The sequence below is a fragment of the Rhinoderma darwinii genome, chromosome 12 (genome assembly GCF_050947455.1).
Source record: "Rhinoderma darwinii isolate aRhiDar2 chromosome 12, aRhiDar2.hap1, whole genome shotgun sequence".
NCBI lineage: Eukaryota > Metazoa > Chordata > Amphibia > Anura > Rhinodermatidae > Rhinoderma > Rhinoderma darwinii.
The window spans coordinates 2,428,740-2,445,764 of NC_134698.1; the positions used below are offsets into that span (position 1 = coordinate 2,428,740).

Here is a 17,025-nt window from a genome sequence, read left to right on the forward strand (position 1 = left end):
ACTCATAGAGCCCCCCTGTAGCTCGTGCCACTCAGAGAGCCCCCTGTAGATTGCACCCCTTTATTTTGCGGGACAAGTTGTAATTTTATAGCACCATTTCGGGGTACATATAATTTATCTATTAACTTTTTTAGTGGGGTACTGGAAAAAAAACGTTGCCATTCCTTTTTCCGTCTTAATTTTACGCAGTTTACCGTGTGGTGTAAATAACTTTATTCAGCGAGTCCTTGCGATTGCCGCGATACCATATTTATATAGGTTTTTTATGTTTACCTAATTTTAACAGTAAAAACACTTTTTTTGTGTTGCCATATTTTTTTATTTTTCGACCAATGCAGCTGTTATGAGGGCTTTTTTTTTTTACAGGTCGACTTGTAGTTTTTATAGGTACTATTTTGGAGTAAAGGTAACTTTTTGATCACTTTCTATCAAATTCTTTTGAAGGTAGGATGAACAGAAAACAGCAATTCTGGCATTGTTTTTTATTTTATTTTTACGGCGTTCACCATGCGGGTTAAATAATGTAATCGTTTTATAGTTGGGCTGGTTACGGACGCGGCGATCCCAAATATGAGTAACTTTTTTTCATAATAAAGTATTTTGCAAATGGAAAAAGTGCGTTTTTAACTTTTTTTACTTGGGACCTTTGTTCGTTTATGTCAAACTTTATTTAACTTTTATTTAACTGCTAGCGGTCTCCGATCTTTGCCCTGAAGCCCGGGGCTGTTAGCAACAGCACGGGTTTCAGGAGATCCCTGCTCGATGCAGGAAAAGTTCTTCTGAAGTGCCGACGTGAAAAGGCTGCGATTTAGAAGAACTACCCCAAACGGCCGACCTAAAAACACTAAACGCCGGTCGTTAAGTGCCGAATGGCGAGACATGGAACTGATAGTTCCCGTTCCTTGCCAGGCAGTGCTAGACTAATCAGTTTTATCCACGTCCTAAGGATACAATTGGGTGTGAGGGACCGGTTCTGGGCCCCGCTTCACCCTAGTTCTCCGAATTGGATGTAATTTGAAAGGGTTTGTCCACTACCGCACAACGGATAGGTCATCAGTATATCCTCAGTGCTGGTCTGACACCCGAACCATACAGCTGCTTCGGTTGCCCGCGGATGTTATTGCACATTATGCTATGTATGGAACCGGAAGCAGTTGGCTCCGTACATTGCATAGTGGCCGTGCGCAGAACTGCAACTCTGCTCCTATCTGCAGCTCGGCCGCAACCAACTGCTTCCGGCATGTACGTCCCCAGAGCAGCCGGAGCGACTTAACGGTGGAGGGTCCGGGTGTCGGACCCCCACAGATCACATACTGATGTCCCACCCGGTGGATAGGTCATCAGTTGTCCGGTAGTGGACAACACCTTTAACAATGGGTTTGGGAGAACAATGGTCCCTTATTCGTCCCACCAGTCTGTATCTCCTGCGCCGTTCTCCCATGTCCTCTGTACCTCCCATCTCTTAGGCTGGGTTCACACAACCTATTTTCAGGCGTAAACGAGGCGTATTATGCCTCGATTTACGCCTGAAAATATGGCTCCAATACGTCGGCAAACATCTGCCCATTCATTTCAATGCTTTTGCCGACGTGCTGTGCAGACAACCTGTCTTTTTATGCGTCGCTGTCAAAAGACGGCGCGTAAAATAACAGCCTCGGCAAAGACATGCAGGACACGTCTTTGGACGTAATTTGAGCTGTTTTTCATTGAATCCAATGAAGAACAGCTCCAAATTACGGCCGTCAATGACGCCTCGCAAAACGCGAGTGCGAGCAATTACGTCTGAAATGACGGAGCTGTTTTCTCCTGAAAACAGCTCCGTAATTTCAGACGTAAATGCAGTTATCGTGTGCACATACCCTTATGTTGCTCATGTTCTGCAACTGGAAGCACCTTATTTCCCTCTCCTCCTCTGTACCTCCCGCGATCAACTTCATCCCCCCTCCACAGTACCTTCCGCCTCCTCTGTATTTCCCGTCCTCTGCTTTTCCCGCCTCCTGTTTTTCCCGCGCTTCGCTTTTCCCGCCTCCACAGTACCTCCCGCCTCCTGTATTTCCCGCGCTCTGCTGCTCCCGCCTCCTCTGTATTTCCCGCGCTTCGCTTTTCCCGGCCTCTGTATTTCCCGCGCTTCGCTTTTCCCACCTCCTCTGTATTCCCGCGCATCGCTTCTCCCGCAGCTTCGCTTCTCCCGCCTCCTCTGTATTCCCGCGCATCTCTTCTCCCGCAGCTTCGCTTCTCCCGCCTCCTCTGTACTGTACTTTCCCGCTGCTCATGTTGTCCATCTCCCTCACACGATTCACATTCCCCGCGCTAGTACTGAGGCGTCAGTGACCGGACCCAGTATAATGCGGAGTTCAGCCGCTAAAATGAAAATGCAGTGAGACGTCGTGTATGCGGGACTCAGCGGCAGTTACTCCCCGGCCCCGTGTGTGACAGGAGTGGGAGGGAATCCTGTCACACTACCGCGGGTCCACCAGCCTCCATTATTACTCGGTGAGTGTCTGAACAAGGGGAAGGGGGTTGTTGGCTTCAATGACGCAGACAACCTACCAAGAGTGGTCCTGTGCCCGGCTCCACCTTCCTGTGCTTTGTTCCCCTTTTCCTTCATTTTGGTCACTGCTTCCCTTCACATTTCCAGTTCTCCTGTTTGTCTCCTGCTCTTCTGTTATTACTTATGACCATACAAAACAAATGGTTCCCCGGAGTCTTCCGGTTTGATTTCCTGCTATAAAATAAAGGAAAAAAATAAAAACAAAATAAAATGTAAAAAGGTGATAAATAGAAAATGTACAATAAATGTTTCAATGAAAAATAGTATTTTATATATATAAAATGCAGCCCTGACGATACATTTCGGCGGCGTGATCTGTTTCTGACCCCCGTGAGCCCTTGGCAGGGCAGATAAAGCTGGGCCAGGTGTCCTGTGATATGAGGCCAGTGTATGCATCTACCTCTAGGGTACGGCGGCGTTATCCAGTCAGGGTACGGCGGCGTTATCCAGTCAGGGTACGGTCACTGTATTATGATATTTTTCAGTTACGTTATGGCGGCGTTATCCCGTCACAGTATTTCATGGTTACATAGGTTTGAAAAAAATACACCGGTCCATCAATTACAGCCTCTCAATCATTTACACTTTTTCATTGCTATATTAGTCATGCCATTCATCAGTAAATATTCATCTAGCCCTATTTTAAATTCTGACATGTTCTCTGCCATCACTACCTCTTGGGGTCAGGCATTCCATAGTTTGACTACTCTAAGGCTGGGTTCACACACCCTATTTACGGACGTAATTCGGGCGTTTTAACCTCGAATTATGTCCGAAAATACGGCTCCAATGCGCCGGCAAACATCTGCCCATTCATTTGGATGGGCTTTACGATGTTCTGTGCCGACGGTCATTTTTTTTACGCAACGCTGTCAAAAGACAGCACGTAAAAAAGACGCCCGCGTCAAAGAAGTGCCTGTCACTTCTTGGGACGTAATTGGAGCCGTTTTCCATTGATTCCATAGAAAAACCGCTCCAATTACGTCCGTAATGGACGCTGCGAAAAACGCCTGCACATGCCATTACGTCTGAAATTCCGGAGCTGTTTTCTCCTGAAAACAGCTCCGTAGTTAAAGGCGTATCGGACGTGTACGTGTGAACATACCCTTAGGGTATGTTCACACGGCGGGGGTCCGTAACGGCTGAAATTACGGGGATGTTTCAGCCTGAAAACATCCCCGTAATTTCAGCCGTACCGGCATGTGCAGGCGCTTGAACGCCGCGTCAATTACGGCCGTAATTAGCGCTGCAATTCATTGGAGTCAATGAATAGCGGCTCCAATTACGGCCAAAGAAGTGACAGGTCACTTCTTTGACGCGGGCGTCTAGTTACGCGCCGTCATTTGACAGCGGCGCGTAAATATACGCCTCGTGTGAACAGACAAACGTCTGCCCATTGCTTTCAATGGGCAGATGTTTGTCAGCGCTATTGAGGCGCTATTTTCGGACGTAATTCGGGGCAAAAACGCCCGAATTACGTCCGTAAATAGGCCGTGTGAACATACCCTTACTGTAAAGAACCCTTTCCTATATTGATCTCTGAAGCATCTTCCACATGGAGTGAATGTCCCCTGGTCCTTTGTAGAGTCCTTGGAAGTAACAGATCATGTGCTAGTTCTCTGTATTGACCACACATATATTTATACATGTTAATAAGAACCTCTAAGACCCCGTGCACACGAACGTATTTTTTCCTGTCTGTAAATACGGGTCATTTGTCACCCGTATTCCACCCGTATTTACGGACCTGTTTTCTCTGCAAAACTGCACTGCACTAATCGGCAGCCCCTTCTCTCTATCAGTGCTGGATAGAGAGAAGGGGCAGCCCTTTAGGGCAGAGTTACCGCAGTGGAACGCAGTGATTGTAAGTAAAAGAAGTTCATACCCCGGGCGTTGGCTTGGTGACGCGTCCCGCGTTTGACATCCAGTCCGACCTCCCTGGATGACGCGGCAGTCCATGTGACTGCTGCAGCCGGTGATTGGCTACGGCAGTCCATGTGACTGCAGTAGCGGTCACATGGACTGGAGGAAGAAGCAGGGAGTTCTAGGTAAGTATTCACTTTTTTTTTTGCAGTTTTTTGTGAGCGCCGCGCATGGTACTCACTGTCCAGGGTGCTGAAAGAGTTACTGCCGATAGGTGCAGCCCCTTCTCTCTATCCCGCACTGATCGTTTAACTCTTTCAGCACCCTGGACAGTGACTATCCCCTGACGTCGCTTAGCAATGCTCCCGTAATTACGGGAGCCCCATAGACTTCTATGGGCTGCCCGTGCCGTTATTACGGCCTGAAATAGGACATCTTCTATATTTTTCAACGGCCCGAGCACCTTCCCGTAAGCAAACGGGAAGGTACCCGTGGCCAATAGAAGTCTATGGGCCCTAGAAGTCTGTGTTTCTTAAACCAGGCCGGCCTCCTAGGATGACGTTTCATCCCATGTGACCGCTGCAGTGGTCACATGGGATGAAGTCATCCCAGGGCTGCAGAGCGTCAGGACATCGAAGGGACGCGTTGCCATGGTAAGTATCCTTTTTTTTTTTTTCTGTACAGTTCTCCGCAACGGACATTTCGGCCAGAAAACGGCACCACAATTCGGTGCGGTTTTTTGGCCGGAATTCCCTGCGGTGCACAGATTTTTGCGTAAAACCTATGTTACTTAGGTCTCTTTATCAAACATGGTTTAACCTAAAATATGAAGTTACAGATTTATACTCAAAATGACAAATAGTGGGAAAGACGAGACAAATGATGTAAAACAAAACCATCAATATAAGTAGCGGAGAAAACAGTTGGAGCAGGTCGTGGATAAGGAGTATGAAAGCTTTATTGATTTTGACCTGCTTACTCTTTCTCACCGCAGATTTTCAGGCGTTTTTCGCCCACGGCCATTGAGCACCGCAGGAAAAAGCACAGCGAAAAACACTTTTTCTGCCTCCCATTGATTTCAATGGGAGATCAGAGGCGGAACCACGGCAAGAAAGAACAAAATGTTGTCCATTTTTGGGCACCGATTCAGACACAGTTTCTGTGTCAAAATCAGCGGCAAAAAACTTTGTGTGAACTGAGCCTTAAAAGTATTAAACTAATAAAGCTCCAAGACCTCACCCTAACTTATTGGTTCAACTACTGTTATATATCAAAAGAAACCTTAAAAAAAATACAAGGAAAAAAAAGGATTGTTGAAATTCCAATTTATTTTGTGTCGCCATATTCTGAGAACTATAACTTTATTTTTCCATTGATTGAGCAGTAAGAGGGCTTATTATTTTTTTTTGCGGGACGAGCTGTAATTTTTATTTATTCAACTTGCAGGTTAAATGATGTTATATTGTAATAGTTTAGACTTTTACAGATGCGTCGATACCAGTCATGTTTTCATTTGTTTTACAATGCTTTAGAGAGAAAATGGGGAAACATTTTTTTTTTACTTTTAATATTTTATATTTTTTTTGTACATTAAAAAAACAACTTTATTTGACTTTTTTTAAAATTTTTATTTGTCCCACTAGGGGACTTGAACCAACGATCGTTGAATCACTTGCATGATGTACTTCAATACTAATGTATTGCACAAGATGAGGCAGAGTTTAATAGGAGTACAAAGATGGCTGACCTGGTGTCCTTCATTAGGCCCCTAGGCTGCCATACTTACCATCAGCACACCCATCGTGCAGAGGGGGGTTCGGCTGTCAGAGGGAGTTGCCTCCCTCTTTCTCACGGATTAGATGCCGCGGTCGCTATTGACCGTGGCATCTTTGGGGTTAAACATGCGGGATCCTGCTCGCTACATTGAATTGTTGGCTGTATTATACAGCCGACATCCGCAGTTTATGGAGCGGACATGGCCATATTTCGCCTGCCCGGCTATGACCTAAGTATACGTCATACATCGGGAAGGGGTTAAGCTTGAAAAATTTTATTTATTCTTTGTCACACACTAAATACTCAATTATGAAAGAAAAAAATGTGTGTGAAATGATAAATAGAAAATTGCCCTACCTGTGCCAAAAATAGTCCTACCTGTGCCAAAAATAGCCCTACCTGTGCCAAAAATAGTCCTACCTGTACCAAAAATAGCCCTACCTGTGCCGAAAATAGCCCTACCTGTGCCAAAAATAGCCCTACCTGTGCCAAAAATAGCCCTACCTGTGCCAAAAATAGTCCTACCTGTGCCAAAAATAGCCCTGCCTGTGCCAAAAATAGCCCTGCCTGTGCCAAAAATAGCCCTACCTGTGCCAAAAATAGCCCTACCTGTGCCAAAAATAGCCCTACCTGTGCCAAAAGTAGTCCTACCTGTGCCAAAAATAGCCCTACCTGTGCCAAAAATAGTCCTACCTGTACCAAAAATAGCCCTACCTGTGCCAAAAGTAGTCCTACCTGTGCCAAAAATAGTCCTACCTGTGCCGAAAATAGCCCTACCTGTGCCAAAAATAGCCCTACCTGTGCCAAAAATAGTCCTACCTGTGCCAGAAATAGTCCTACCTGTGCCAAAAGTAGTCCTACCTGTGCCAAAAATAGTCCTACCTGTGCCAAAAATAGCCCTACCTGTGCCAAAAATAGCCCTACCTGTGCCGAAAATAGCCCTACCTGTGCCAAAAATAGTCCTACCTGTGCCAAAAATAGCCCTGCCTGTGCCAAAAATAGTCCTACCTGTACCAAAAATAGCCCTACCTGTGCCAAAAGTAGTCCTACCTGTGCCAAAAATAGTCCTACCTGTGCCGAAAATAGCCCTACCTGTGCCAAAAATAGCCCTACCTGTGCCAAAAATAGTCCTACCTGTGCCAGAAATAGTCCTACCTGTGCCAAAAGTAGTCCTACCTGTGCCAAAAATAGTCCTACCTGTGCCAAAAATAGCCCTACCTGTGCCAAAAATAGCCCTACCTGTGCCGAAAATAGCCCTACCTGTGCCAAAAATAGTCCTACCTGTGCCAAAAATAGCCCTGCCTGTGCCAAAAATAGCCCTACCTGTGCCAAAAATAGCCCTACCTGTGCCAAAAATAGCCCTACCTGTGCCAAAAATAGCCCTACCTGTGCCAAAAATAGCCCTACCTGTGCCAAAAATAGCCCTACCTGTGCCAAAAATAGCCCTACCGGTGCAGAAAATAGCCCTACCTGTGCCAAAAATAGCCCTACCTGTGCCAAAAATAGCCCTACCGGTGCCGAAAATAGCCCTACCGGTGCCGAAAATAGCCCTACCGGTGCCGAAAATAGTCCTACCTGTGCCGAAAATAGTCCTACCTGTGCCAAAAATAGCCCTACCTGTGCCAAAAATAGCCCTACCTGTGCCAAAAATAGCCCTACCTGTGCCGAAAATAGCCCTACCGGTGCCAAAAATAGCCCTACCTGTGCCAAAAATAGCCCTACCTGTGCCGAAAATAGCCCTACTGATGCCGAAAATAGTCCTACCTATGCCAAAAATAGTCCTACCTGTGCCAAAAATAGCCCTACCGGTGCCAAAAATAGTCCTACCTATGCCAAAAATAGTCCTACCTATGCCAAAAATAGTCCTACCTGTGCCAAAAATAGCCCTACCGGTGCCAAAAATAGCCCTACCTGTGCCGAAAAAAAAAAGGATGCAAAAATTACTTTAATAGCATGCAAAAAAAGTTCCACCCAAAGTTATCAGCCAGCATGAGCATTAAATTATTAAATCACAAAAATCTTGTAATTCAGGCCCAAAATACGTGCGGTATTAAGTGATGTAGAATGATATACTTTACAGATTCCGTATTTAGTGCCGTGTATGATAACAAAGAGCAAGGGGTTAAAAACTGATTCTGCCTCCTCTCTGCAACATGACCGCGACGTGTGAATAAACGCTCAGGTGTCCGGTTATACCTTCCATCTGGACGTCCAACGCTGCGGTTTCACGATGGTTCATACGGTCGCGTTTCTGTAGTGAAAATAGTCGGTGGTGGTCAGGAGGGGAGTAAAGATCCGGTGAGAGGCTGCAGACAAAAATCTATAAGAGAACTATACAGATATTATCGGGAAGAAAGAAAATCTGATATTACTCATACCTTATGGGGTTAAAAACACGAAGAAGTAAAAGTGAAAGTAACTTGTAGGGCTTCCTCCCCTTTTTGCACTCGGCCGTTTCTCTTCTCCGGAGATCTTGTATGTCTACGACTTTCAGGTAAAACATTAATCTCTATTTTATGCTTTGCTTTTATGACACTGCTCAGTGATATGAGGGGGTCACAAACTATTGAGGACAATGAGATAAATAACATCATAAAGACACTACAGACAGGACGAGCTGCGGTTATAGAACTACAGCCAGTGGTGGATTAATATGATCTGGGGCCCCCGGTTGTACATTAGATATGGGCCCCCACACCACACATTAGATGAAATAAACATAAAATAACGCTTAGATACAGCGCCCCAGGAGGACACTTTGTAATACCCGAATGCCAAACAGCCATTGTCAGGAGCATGTGGGTAGACTGTTTAAATAGAAAAAAAATGCCAATTGTGACATCCGTACTCAACCGTCTCAAGTTTTTTGTTTTTTTTTATCAATTTATGTATCATTTTCTAATAGCAGCAAAAAAAACTGCAGTAGCACAAAACAGGCATAAAAAGGAAAAAACAAATCCAGGGCTGGAGGGAAGTTGAAATCCTCGGTGTGAGGAAATAGAAGGGGAGAGGCTGTATAACCACTGCTTAAAGAGGCTCCGTCACCAGATAAGTGCCCGGTCTCCTACGTAATCAGATCGGCGCTGTAATGTAGATAACAGTGGTTTTTATTTTGAAAAATGATCATTTTTGAGCAAGTTTAGAGCAATTTTAGATTTATGCTAATGAGTTTAATAGACAACTGGGCGTTTTTTAACTCTTTACCAACTGGGTGTTGTGAAGAGAAGTGTATGACGGTGACCAATCAGCGTCATACACTTCTCATTGTTCCAGCCCGGCTTCTTTCACTGCACAATCACACTGGAGCTATGAGAAGTGTATGACGCTGATTGGTCACTGATTGGTCAGCGTCATACACTTCTCTTCACAACACCCAGTTGGTAAAAAGTGACGCCATTCTCCCACACCTCCACCCGGGCACATTTATAAGGGGACAGATATTAGATTAATGGTGGGATCCTCAATCATTTTCTCCCTTCTGGTATATTTACATGAGCTGCGGTTTTTCAATTTTTTCTTTCACAAAAAATGCGGAAAGTGTAGTCAACCGCGCTATTCCGTCAAAAAAACGGAAACATTACATCATGGTAACAAACGGAAACCATTTGCAACGGATGCGCTACCATTGAAATCTATGGTGATGCGAACGGAAACCTATGGTTTCCGTTCATGGGTTCCCCTGACGGAAAGGTCTCCCGGAACCCATGATCGGAGCCCTGATGAAGATGTGAATGAAGCCCAATACACATCTCCCCAGAAGGGGAAGTACAAAGATGGAGGAGGCTGCCAGGGGCCACAGAGTGACTATCTACAGTCTATATGTGTCATAAATGCGACATGAGTTATAAAAATATTACTGGGATTGTGGCAAGAAAAAAATCTGCTGTTTAAGGGGTTAGAGAGAATTATATTTTTGCTTCTTATGTAATAAAAGATTTTCATCTTGCAGGGATCGTCCCAGGCTCAGGAATGAGGGAATGTATCGATGATGGTAAGAATTCCTCCTCCTCTTCTTCCTTCTTACAACAATCTTATTCCTGTATGTGGTAAATAATCCTACAACATTTGTACAATTCTCAATCATCCCAATGTCCTGATAAGGAATAGATGGAATGGGAAATGGCGCTGTAATGAAAGCAGTAAATACATCTGTATGTGACCGGAAACCGGATCCTTCATTTCTTCCACAAAGAGAAGAAACTCCTGGAATTAGCCAAAGCAGCCAGGAATTATTATTTGGGCAAGTTCACACAAGGCGGATACGCTGCGTAAAGGTACACAAAGCATCCGCCCTGGCGGCTACAGGGAATTCCTGCCAGAAAAAACCCACCAATTGTGGTGCAGTTTTTGGCCAGAATGTCCACTGCGCAAAACAGAAGGAGGGAACAAAATGGGCATACTTACCCTCTGTCGTCCTGCAGACTGGTCTCCTGGGATGACGTTTCATCCCATGTGACCGCTGCAGCCTGTGAATGGCTGCAGCAGTCACATGGGGGAAACGTCATGCCAGGAGGTCGGCCTGGATGGAGAAGCACAGAATTCTGGGTAAGTATAAGATTATTTTTTCTCTTCTGAGTTGCGATTTTTGCGGCGGATTTGTAACTTTTCCGCTGCAAAAATAGCAACATCTGCTACTTGTTGCAGGTTTTATTTCCTCATTGAATTTAATGGGGAAACCCGCAAAAAAAAGCCAGCGATTACGCAAATACAATTGAAATGCTGCAGATTTTTTTTTTTAAAATGCACCGCATGTCAATTTCTGGATGTTTTTTTCCACTTATTTACGCAGCGTGTGGAGGAGGTTTGTTCAAATCTCATCCTCTCTGCTGCTACTGTATTATGCTGCGGATTTTCCGCAATGAAATGCATTGCGTAAAATCTGCAGTATTTACGCCAAGTGTGAACTTGCCCTTCTAGTTCTGACTGTACTGGACCATGGATTATCGCAGTGACCAGAGCGCAGGGTAACAGAGAAATATATTGTCAGCTTTGTGTTTCAATAATGTTTATCGAAGGTTTACAAGAAAAGGTAAACCGTATATCAAGCAATGCAAATAGCAGTCGGGGGCATTCCCAGTAAATCGAATCATAACAGACAAATATATTTCATATATTGCCACATGTCAAAACAAAAAAAAATATCAATAAGGAAGAAATAAAAGGGAGGGAGAGAGAGAGGGGAAAAGGACGGAGAATCAGGGTCAAGTGTCCTATAGGCAAAATGGACCTAAGAGATCGTCCCGAGGTATCTGGCCCATGGCTGCCAAACTGGAAGGAAGAGTTCCTCCTTATCTGAGACCACACCGTGTAAACGGTCATTGACCATGATCCAATTCAGTTTAGTCTTAACCAGATGAAGAGGAATCACAGGACTTTTCCAGGATGTAGCTATAGCAATTTTGGCTGCCAGAATAAGAGATGATACAAATTTATGAGCGGCTTTAGATAATCCAGGGACGGTCTCATTAAGTAACGCCTGTGACAGAGACAATTTCAAGTTAATGTGAGTTATAGAATATATATTAAAGATTCGTCGCCAAAACCGGCGCACCCTCGGACAACCCCACCATATATTCGGTCTCCCACTCATACACAGTGTCTGTAGTAAGAAGATGAGGAAGGAGGGAACATCTTGGCCAGTCTAGAGGGAACTAAGTACTATCAAAATAATACTTTATAATTGGCTTCGACCAGCGAAGCGTTAATGGAAATTTTCGCAGTACGTTCTGCCATATCCTGCCATTCCCTTACAGTAAAGAATGAGTGTAAGTCCCTCTCCCACATAGACATATATGACAGTTTGTCCCATGGAGAAACCAAAAATGAGTAAATATTAGACAAGAGATGATGACCACTAGAATTATTCAAACAAATTCTCAAACACTGAAGTATTCTGCAGAACCGGAGTAGGCTTAAATGAGGACATAAAATGGTGAATCTGGTGAAAGTGAAAAATCTCAGTCCGGCATGTGGTGGATGGACTGGTAAAAATGACAGGGTTTTACGCCTAGTCTATCACAAAAGTGTCCAATTCGGTATAGATTTTTATCTAGCCACCATTGAAACGCTGACGGTTGCATTCCAGGAGCAAACCTGGGATTAGCAAATAATCTGGCTGCAGGTGTGTGTACAGAACAGAGCCGGAACCTATGTTTATCCCACAGTTCTAAGGAAGAAGAGAGGAGTGGACATAACACAGAAGGTCTGTGTTTGGGCTTCAGCCATAACAGCTGATCTACAGAAACATCAGGGGTAGCTGCCTGTTCAATAGAAATCCAGCGTGTTTGGTTATCTATACTGTGGAGTGAGACTAAGGGTGTCAGGCGAGCAGCATAGTAATATTTAGTGAGGTTCGGTAAACCCAAACCCCTGGAAATTTTAGGAGCATATAGAGTACTTTGTGGGACTCTACGTCATTTAGGACCTCAAACGAAGGACAATATAAGCCTTTGAAGATCTTTTAAATAGTGGGCAGGGACATCTCAGCTCAAAGTTCAATTGTGTCAGCTTGGCCATGGAATGCGGAACGCTGATGTTCAAAACCTCAGATCATGGTTGACCTTCAATCCCGAGACCTGGGAAAATTGGTCTAAAACGTGATAGAGATTCGGGAGGGACGTAAGTGGTGACGACAATACCAATAAGATGTCATCTGCATAAAGTGCACAATTATGTGTCTGACCCCTAACCTCAACTCCTTTTATGTCGTTATTCATCCTGACCAGGTGGGCCAGGGGCTCAATAGACAAGACAAAAAGAATAGGGTATAGAGGACACCCCTGTCTCGTTCCCTGGGCTATGTATATACGGTCTGAGAAGAATCCCTTGATCATTACCTCGGCAGATGGTGCCGAATATAGACTTCTCAAAAGGGTAATAAATTTATCCCCAAACCCCCAACGCCTCATGACAAAAAATAAGTAGTCCCAGGTCAGGGAATTGAAAGCCTTATGCAGGTCCAGTGACCAGCACAGTCTTCCCGTTTTTCGTGTTCCATCCCAGTGTGGACGAACAAGGGATATAAGATCAATGATCCTTCTAGTCTGATCAGCCGCTTGTCTGTTTGGAACGAAACCCACCTGAACCGGGTGAATGTATTGTTCTAGAAAGGCATTGAATCTCGTGGCCAAGGGTTTTAGTAAGAATCTTCATGTCAACATTAATGATATTGGCCTATAATTTTGACAAGAAGAGGGGTCCTTACCTGGTTTTGGGATTTACTGAAATGTACGTCCTGAGGGTTCAGGTCCAGGAGGACTACCATCCCTCAAAGCATTAGAGGATGACCAAGTGAGGGGTTAAAACATCCGCAAAATTTTTATAGTAGAGATTAGAGATCCCATCTGGTCCTGGAGAGCTAGCTGGTTTAAGGGATTTAATCACAAACAAAACTTCCTGCGTCGATATAGGGACCTCCAAATTATCTCTGTCGGGGTCTGTTAATACGGGCAAGGAGATATCCTTAAATAATGCATCCGCTTTCACTTCATCTAGATGGGGAGGGGATTTATACAGCGAGTAATAGAATGAAAATAAACTATTGAGAACTTCTTTAGGGTGCTGCGTGAGATTACTGTTCGCTAACCGTAGCTTAGGGACCATAAAGTTACGAGACAATGGAGCAAGTTTCCGAGCTAAGAGAGTGCCGGCTTTGTCACTTTGGGCAAAAAATCGATATTGCGTCCAACAAATGTGATGTTCTGCGATAGCCGTAAGGCAGAAGTTAAGTTCAGTACGGGCAAAATCACTTTACCAAGGAGATGAGCAAGTAAAAGTCTAAACATAGCATTGAAAGACTAGGACAAGAGCTAGTGGAGAAATGTAATTCTTGTAGAAACACTATCACAATTCAAGGACTTATATGTTTGGAAAGCTTTGCGCCGTTTAGTCGGCGAATTGAGGCCTTGAACATTGTGAGTGAAAGGAGGACGGAGGGTCAGCCATGACCTAAAATGTTCACAGAAAGCACAATACCGAAGACACTCAACCATCAAAAGAAGGGGACAGGAAAGAAGCGGAGAGGAGCAAAAGTAAAAGAGAAAAAACAATAAACATATGTTCTCTCATGACCTGCCTAGGTAGAGTCGTGCGTTAACCTTAGATCATCCTATCCCCCCTCCCCCACTTTAGTAAAGACACGTGACACCGAGGTTGGATGTGAAATGGCCACAGCAGCCGTTTATTAATTTCACAGTTTTATAAAAACAATTTAAATCCGAAACATTCGGATAACTAGTTAGGAATCCGCCATAGAATTCCTCCTAATAATTCACATGACCCAACATGGGTCAGAATCGTAAATAACAATTTAACGTTAACATTAACCCGAGCAGAGGAAGTCCTTGAAGCCCCTTCAGATGTTCCTTTTTAAGAACACACCGAATTAGCCATCTGCAAACCACCAATTACCTCCAGCCGTAAACCAGCTCGGAAGCACCGTTCACCTCTGCAGATGGCTCCAACCACTAGAAGTCCACTTCAAGGGGATAACACCCGATGAAGCCCTCAAGTGATATACCGACCACTAGAAGTCCACTTCAAAGGGATAACACCCGATGAAGCCTTCAAGTGATATACCTTCTACCAGAAGACCACTTCAAAGGGATAACACCCGATGAAGTCTTCAACCATGTACCTTTTTTGGGGGACGCATACCCCCGATGCGACCCCCCCACCATTTTGTACTGACTGGCCTCAAGGACTCCCCCCGCACAGCGAAACAGGCCTTGACCACCTTAAGCCTGTGAGTTCCTCCACACCACCACCGCCCTTTCTATGCCTTCTGCTATCGCCAAGCTCCAAAGATCAATGCCAACCTCGGTCAGATGAACCCCGTCACTCCTCCAGAAATTCCCCACTCCTGACTCCAAATCCCTATGCCTCACGCAAATGCCCCCGTTTCTTGCCACAAAACGGGACACCGCCCGGTTAACTTTAATGCGAGCCTTATTGACTCTCTCCACAGATCTAGCTAACCGCCAATGCTTTCTTGGGACTATGTCCGACCACACTATCACCAACTTGGGATAAGATACCCACAAACACAACATATAATGTTTGATATCCCGCACCAACTCACGAAAGGGGCGGACTCCTAAGTCATTCCCACCCACGTGCAACACTAAGACCTCCGGAACCCTATCAAGCCGCGCATATGTCTGGAATTCCGCCAACACCCTGCTCCATGACATACCTCTAAAACCCAGCCAATGCACAACCGCGTCCTGTCGCGGAATGCGCAACTGGCGACCATCCGGGCGGACGTCCGCCCTCAAAGCCCCCCAGTGCACGTACGAATGACCCATCAACCACACCAAACACGGAGGCGAATCTGAAACGGAAAACACAGTTAGGCACCACCATATAACATTTGTAAAGTGTAAACAACAAAATTATAACATATGGGGGCGGACATAGGACTTAAACCTTTTAGACTCCCAACGACCAATACGCCTCACCCCCTCATCATCCAACCCCCAGCGCCCCGCTTCCGTTGCTGCGCCAATCCTGAAGGAATGAGATGAATATGAGCCTGCCGCAACACCAACCGCCGTCAAACATTTTTTAAATACAGCTCCAAACTGAAACCTGGACAAAAACGACCCGTCCACATGACGTAACAAAGGCAAATCTGGAGACCCCCTGTTTTTCGTAAAACCCCGCATGCACTCTACTGGGCACATGACCGACCCCGGGAGGGCGAACAAAACTATCAGTTTACCCTTCCCTACTTGGTCAGTTTTAGATCGACGCAACCATACCTCCAGCCGGTCTGCGAATAGGCTCACCTCCCCAGATCTCAGCCCCCCTGCCTGTTTGGTACTTGGCGACACCAACTCACCTATTCTAAATGCTCCAAAGAACGCTGACGAAAAAGCCAACCGAAACAAATCCATTTCGTCTGAAGAACGACAGACCGATGCTAATGAACCGCCCAACGAGCTAAGCAAAGCAAACGACACCGGCCTTCTACTATCCGCCTCCACCCTACCTCGGCGCAACCCCTTCAAAGCCTGCGATACCAGAAATTCCTTCGATACATCCTGAAAGCCCCGCAACTTAAACCCAAACGCCACCGCAGATATGAACCGGTTCACCTTCGCTACTGAAAACCCCGCCTCCCAGGCGTCCCCTAACCAGTACAAAAGTGCCACCAACCTGTCTCTATCCGTATTGACGTCACCCAACTCTCTTACCCACTCCTCCCACTGCCTCCAACAAGCAGCATAAGCACTCCACGTCGTGCGCGCCAAAGACCTTTGTAACAGCTGTTCTATGGGACCGATACCAGATCCCAAAGATGCTCCGGACAAGCCAAACCGAGACGTTCCGCTCCCGGTGCCAATTGCCGAAACCGGTCCCACTGCGAGCGAGAAAGAGCATCAGCGATACAATTCCGTACACCCGGGACATGCACCGCCACCACCCACGCGTTCAACGACAAACACACCAACACTAAATGTCGCAACAATTGAACTACCGGAGGAGAGGACGCCGTGATGTTATTAATGGCAAGCACCACCCCCATGTTGTCGCAGTAAAAACGGACCTTCTTATCCCTGAGCCTGTCCCCCCAAATGGTAGCCGCCACCACGATGGGAAACAGCTCGAGCAGGGCCAGATTCCGCGTGAGTCCACTGGACACCCAGCTAGCCGGCCATTGACCTGCGCACCACGGACCTCCCCCGTAAGCTCCAAAACCACCCGCCCCAGCCGCATCCGTGAAAATATTCAAATCACTCGTATCCTGCGCTGGGGCCATCCATAGCGAGCGACCATTGTACTGGCCCAAGAAGTCATCCCAAACCTGAAGATCAGCTCGGTGCTCCTCCTTG

General features: G+C 45.7%; 1 protein-coding gene across 1 annotated transcript in view; it reads left to right on the forward strand.

Annotated features, from left to right (window-relative positions):
• Positions 1-8,623: 8,623 nt before the first annotated feature.
• Positions 8,624-17,025, forward strand: part of LOC142665292 (NACHT, LRR and PYD domains-containing protein 12-like) — a 102,638-nt gene continuing 94,236 nt past the window's right edge. Inside the window, exons 1-2 of the mRNA XM_075844942.1 lie at positions 8,624-8,684; positions 10,140-10,181. Of these exons, the coding sequence (XP_075701057.1) occupies positions 10,160-10,181 (22 nt within the window). The 5' untranslated portion in view covers positions 8,624-8,684; positions 10,140-10,159. The remainder of the gene's footprint in view (positions 8,685-10,139; positions 10,182-17,025) is intronic.